The sequence below is a fragment of the Ranitomeya variabilis genome, chromosome 3 (genome assembly GCF_051348905.1).
Source record: "Ranitomeya variabilis isolate aRanVar5 chromosome 3, aRanVar5.hap1, whole genome shotgun sequence".
Classification (NCBI taxonomy): domain Eukaryota; kingdom Metazoa; phylum Chordata; class Amphibia; order Anura; family Dendrobatidae; genus Ranitomeya; species Ranitomeya variabilis.
This window is the reverse complement of record NC_135234.1, coordinates 316,534,716-316,540,715: the sequence shown is the minus strand read 5'-3', so window position 1 is coordinate 316,540,715 and position 6,000 is coordinate 316,534,716. Positions and strand designations below refer to the sequence as shown.

The window sequence follows — 6,000 nt, the reverse complement described above, 5'->3', positions numbered from 1 at the left end:
TCGGACACCGCACAGGCGGCCTCACAGCCCAGGTATCCTCTGCTTCCCGCAGGTACAGGGAACCAACTGAGGGGGTCCGCCCCCTTTTATTTCTGTAGGTTTCCTGTTCCTAGGGGTGGATTCCCTCTCTCAATGGGTGCTGTCGTGGCGAGGAGAAAAAAAAATCCCCTTCCTTTTTCTTCCCCTGGAATACCGGACAGAACCTGTTCCCCTTTCAAGCCCAAAACCCAAGTCTCTAGGGCTGGCTGTCCTTCCAATGATCTCCGAGGGGGTCACTATGAAGGTCTGACGCGTCAGTTTATAAAACTATTTTTAGACCTTCCCTTATGTCTAGAATCCAGCCACTGAAAGATTCTCTCCCAGGCCTGGATGAAGAGGGAAAGCCTCACCCCCCCCCCCCCCCCCCATCTGCAGCCTGGTGTCATTGAGAGGATTACTTGGTTGCGAAGGAAGGACCTCCGAACAGAAATCCAGGCTCTTCCATACTCCTAGGCTACCACTTCCTTCTGTCCGCCATTATATCTTTTCCTCCAAAATGAAGTCTTCCTTGTATCCTGTGAAAAAAAACAGGAAAGCCCTTCTCCTAGTCACCGACTTTTTCTAAGATATCGTCCAATTTCTTCCCAAACAAAAATTGGCCATCACAAGGGATAGAGCATAGTTTGTTTTTAGACTAAAGGTCTCCTGGACAGCCTTCGAGACCTAGCCTCTAGCCTTACAGAGTCTGTAAATGTGTTTACCAGAAACGCTGCGGCTCCTTTATAATAAAGGCAGGTTGGACAGAACCTTATCCCATAGGGGTCTTATGTCTCAGCTGTTCCTCCACTTGCGGCCAGATCATAAGGGAACAGGTGGTACAGGTTCTGGCAATCGCTGGTTTCAGACTCCCTGCTCCTGCTTCCCACGTGGGTTTCAGATATTCATCCACTTTTTTATCCAACGGATCTCTTAATACCTCTGAACCTTCAAAGAGTAGGGCCAAATTTTTTGAGAATTTTGATACAACCACGTCATTCCAAGGGACCTTGTCCCATACCTCTGAATCCTTCTCCTCAAAAAGACATCTTTTTGAAGATAAGGGCAAGGCCTTGGCTCTCTCAAGTTTTTTCCACTCTTTGTTAATGAGTGCCTGGATCATATTAACAGGAAAGGTATGTTTCTCTGCTCTAACCCCCAAACATATAATAATTTTTATTTATATAGCGCCAACATATTCCGCAAGCACTTTAAAATTAAGCGGGGACATGTACAAACAATAAACATCACATCTTCTAGGAATTTATCTCTCGTCTCCTATTTTAGTCCCATTGTTAAACTAACAGCTTTGACTAGTCTATCCGTATCTTCCACCGGGAAACATGGTCTGCCCCCCCATGTCACTGCCCAGGGAAGATGAAGGAGATTCACTCATATTCCCCGTCTGAAAATGGGGAAAACATCAGATTCAGAAGAAATCGCGCTAGATTTTCTCTTCCCTTTTATTTTTTTTCAATAAGGATTTTAGGGAGCCTTCCACCTCAGCCCTGATTTAAGTTCTAAGGCATGAGGCAAAGTCAGAGGTCTCCTCACTAATGGTCTTCTGAATGCAGGCTGAACAAAGACTTTTCTGCCAGTCCAATGCTAGTGGGGTTTTACATAGTGCACATTCTCTGTTCTTTATAACGATAACTTTTTTAGGCCTTCTCTAGTGATTAAATAAAAACAAGGGGCCTATTAAAATGGTGACATTCACGAAGATCAATCACCACCCGCTGTCAATTTTAAGCGTACCAGATTTGAAGGCTGTTCTGGGATACATGAAGCATCTTCTCTAGACACCAAGAATTCCTTAGACACTCTGCTCCTCTGACTGGGACGGCTGCCACTCCTGCCACTTTACCTCAGCCCCCTTTGCTGTGCCCAAGCTGTTGATGGCAAGTCGGCTGCTGCTCATGCTGAATCCTCCATGGCACCTCAGGAAGAACTGAAGCTGGAGAGAGTGAGCGCTCCATTTGTGGTCTGCCCCCCAATTTACGTGGGACCTACAGTGATTCCTTCCTGGTCCACCTCCTTTGTCAGATACTTCCCTCCCCCTGGATCCAACCAGGACATGCCATTTCCCCATGCACCACAGTCAGCGATGCCTGCATAGGACACCACCGCCTTTCTCAGCACGCCCACTGTGACGCAACTCAGGCACACCCAATCTCAGCGTGCCTTGCGCCCGTGACATCAGCCGAGCACGCCATCACATCCTGCACATCTTGGATGACTTCAGCAATGAATGGGGGGCAGCGCAGCTGTCCGAGACATGCAGCACACCAGAGCCCACCATGGACGGGGATTCCAGAGACCTGAAGGCTGGCACCACAGGCATGTAGCCTGCTTTTCTGAATGCCAGGACAGGGCTGGGTAAGATCTTTTCTTCTATCTTCACTACTGGACTTTAGCACAAGGTTCCCACCAAGGACAGGAAAACAACTGGGGAGAGGTGATGCCCTTTTATTTCAGTAGGTTTCTTGTCCTTGGTGGGCGGATCCCTCTCTCAGGTGTGCTGTCATGGGTGAATGGAAAAAAAGGAGCTGAATGCTGGAATGGCAGGAACCTACATATAGGCAGTGTAATATTGCATATACCTTCTTGTTTAAAGCAACACACAGCCCTGCTGTTGCCTAATGATTATGTACTGAAAGTTAAATTTAAATAAATGATTTTCTTCTTGCAGAATTACAGAAAGTAACTCATCTGACGCTTGATTAAAAGCTACAATCTGAACTTCCCAGTAACAACCCCCCCAAAAAAAAAAAATAAGCGGTTCTGTGCTTGTTCTACAAGACTGACTGATTAATGACTATTGTCTATGAGCAGCTTATATCAAGGGTATCATCACTTTATTGAAACTAAACTTCAGCTCCCGCCGTCCTAATATCATGTACAATATATTTTAATATTGATAGAGCATAGCAGACTGGATGAATCAAACACATTTATTTTATTCACATATGGAAAAAACACTCAAACAAGTAAACCGCGGGTGTCTGCAAAAAATAAAAAAAAAATGGAATGGAATCATATTCCATATTTTATTTACAATCATACTGTATACACAGTACTGTGCTTATGGGCAAGCTCAACACCCACTACTTTATTGGCTAGTTTACATAAGAGTCCAGGTCCAATGTGATAGTTAGTAAGAGCACCTGCCTGTCAGGGTGATACTGAAAAAGGTTAAGAAACGTTCCTGCTATTTTCCAGTTGGTTCAAGGAAACAAGGTAAGAGTCATGCATGCTTCAAGAAAAGTGAGCTTAGGCAGAGAAATTTCAGAAAGGGAAGACATGGTCTTCTGTTCCATCTCACAATGCTTCATTCCAGGCAGGGAACAGGGTCTGGATGGTAGATTATGATTTGGAAGTCCTCATAGAAAAGTTCACCGCAGGTGTAAGGTAAGAATTACTGTGAGAATTGCTCCTACCAATAAAAAGAATGGCACCCAAGTCTTCAGAAAGCCTCCAATACTAGAAGTACACAAATTGGACAATATGAATAGTATAATTATATATATATATATTTTTTATATATTTTTTTTTAACATACAAATAAACAGAAAAATCAAAAGGTGCACGCCTACCTGACATATCTGCCATAGAGCAGGCTGTAAAGACAGAGTTTCACCATATTCCAGGATGTGTTATTGTATTTCATCAGGTTCATCGCCATAGCCACATGGGAATGACAGTTATCACAGCACAAGTTGTGCTACAAATGCAGAAATAGACACAAGAACAGATTCATGTACAGGTAGAATAAGAATATATGATACACTATGATTACAACATAATACTGTCAGCAGAAAAATAATAAAAGTTGAACAGTGTAGTGAAAAATGGCAACATGCGACTTACCATGCGGTGCTTGTATTCCTCAGATGCTTCATGAACGGCTGTATCCCACGGATTAGGTCCACTGGCATATACAAGACTAGAATCCAGCTGCCAATATCTAAAGAGAAGGGATTCAGAAGATGTAACAATTGCTGGGATATCACCTGCCCTGGCTGCCAAGTTGTAGGAAAGATACTCACTTAACAGGCTTCCCAAAAGCCATGCAATCCTCCTGCAGACGAAAGGCAGTTTTAGATATGGATATATAGCTGTTAGTATATACATACAGAACTTTAGTAGCATAATCCTTGTAGTATAACATGCCATAAATACAGGGGAAGTTGTAGATTAATGTGTGCGTTAACAAATTGCCTCCCTGTCCAGGACCCAGAGTTTTAACTATACTTTACACAACTGGGCAGTCCTAACAAGCACTGAATAGACTTACCTGAGGGACTAGCATGTGTAAGATTAGAAGGGAACCTAGCAGCTCAGGATTCCCATCTAAATACACCAAGGACACTTACCAATAGCTGTTGTTTTTCAGAACCCAGGACAGCAAACCTGACAGAGGGATCCACCCAGCTAGGACAGGAAACCTACTGAAATAAAAGGCAACTTCAGTTGGGTTACAGAGCATTAGAGGACCTCCAGGGTAAAGGGGCCATAACTCGTATCGACCAAACCTGGTGACAAGTTCCCCTTAATTTACACATATAGCCAACACCACAGTATAAGACACCCAAACTATAGTGCACGCGCATAAGATGACAGCGGGGAGGGGGATATACGGGTGCTTTCATGGGTTTTAGAAAAACCAGCTACCGGTAAGTAATCTTCAGGTTTTCCCTTCACACATGACAGCACACCTGAGAGATTTCTGGAGAACCGAAACACCTTAGGGAGGGACTATCACTTGCAGTATTCTTCTACCAATGGTTAAATCAGCAGAGGAGGACATATTCAGTCTGTAGTGCTTAAAAAATGTAGATGATGAAGACCAGGTAGCGGCCTTACAAATTTAATCAATTGATACCTCCGCTTTTTGTGTCCAGGAGGTTGCCACGGCTCTAGTGGAGTGAGACTTGATGCCTTCAGGAATCGGAGCACCACTTGCAGTGTAAGACAAACTAATGGCCTCCCTGATCCATCTGCAAATCTTCCCTTGGATACACCGTACCCCTTTCTACTACACTGAAAGGCTACAAACAGGGAATGGTCTTTCCTCCACTGACTGCTCACGGACATATACTCTAACAGCGACCTCCTCACAGCTAACCTATGGAATCTTTCCTCTCCTGGATTCCTAGGGCTATCACAAAAGGCCACTTTGTAAAAGGTAAGCCGGGTCTGGTCTTAGTACAATCCTATCTTCATATACTGTACCTGTGTAAAGGGAGGGCATATGGACATGGCCTGTATATCGCTCACCCTGCGGGCCGATGTCAGAGCCAGTAATATAATGTAAGTCTTAAGTATGATGAATTTGGCAGATAAATCCTGTAGGAGCTCAAAACAGGTGTTTAGTTAGTGCCTCTAGTACCAGATTTAAATTCCACGGTGGAATTTTCAGGATTATAACCTGTCAAGACCCACCACAGGGTTTTATAAATTGTGACACCAATCTATTTGCTGCCAGATTACAGCTATATAAAAAGGTGCCTAAGGCGGAGACCTGTACCTTGAGGGCGTTAGTTGCTAAAGTCCTGACTGCAGGAACTCTAGAATGGATCCAAGTGGAGCCTTATCCCCTAGAGGTTGCCCTGAAAATTTCAGAAATTTCTTCCATGTCCTGCCGTAAATTCTTGACGTTTCTGGTTTTCTACTTTTTAACAGGGTGGAAACTAACCCTGGTGAGAAACCTTTCTGACTCAGTAATGCCCTGTCAAATTCCGCGCTGCTAGATGGAAGCCCTTCACTTGAGAGTGAAAAACTGGCCCCTGTGTAAGAAGGGCCAGGATCTCCGGCATGATCTACAGATCGGACACGGACATTAACCTTAGAAGGGAAAACCATGATCTTTTTGGCCAGAATGAAGCAAAAAGAATCACCCTTGCCTCATCTTCCCTGATGTTCCTCACGACTGTCACGCTGCAGCTATGCAGGTAACTGCAACTTCCACCAGATGGCAACAGAGTG

General features: G+C 44.3%; 1 protein-coding gene across 3 annotated transcripts in view; it reads right to left on the bottom strand.

The window, feature by feature from the left end:
* Positions 1-2,952: 2,952 nt before the first annotated feature.
* Positions 2,953-6,000, bottom strand: part of TMEM222 (transmembrane protein 222) — a 39,747-nt gene continuing 36,699 nt past the window's right edge. Inside the window, exons 3-7 of one of the 3 annotated variants that reach the window (XM_077295674.1) lie at positions 4,389-4,460; positions 4,062-4,093; positions 3,883-3,979; positions 3,609-3,736; positions 2,953-3,495 (exon numbers count right to left, since the gene is read on the bottom strand). In XM_077295674.1, coding sequence (XP_077151789.1) covers positions 3,408-3,495; positions 3,609-3,736; positions 3,883-3,979; positions 4,062-4,093; positions 4,389-4,460 — 417 coding nt within the window. In that variant the 3' untranslated portion in view covers positions 2,953-3,407. The remainder of the gene's footprint in view (positions 3,496-3,608; positions 3,737-3,882; positions 3,980-4,061; positions 4,094-4,388; positions 4,461-6,000) is intronic. The other 2 variants (XM_077295676.1, XM_077295675.1) reach the window with 2 other exon arrangements.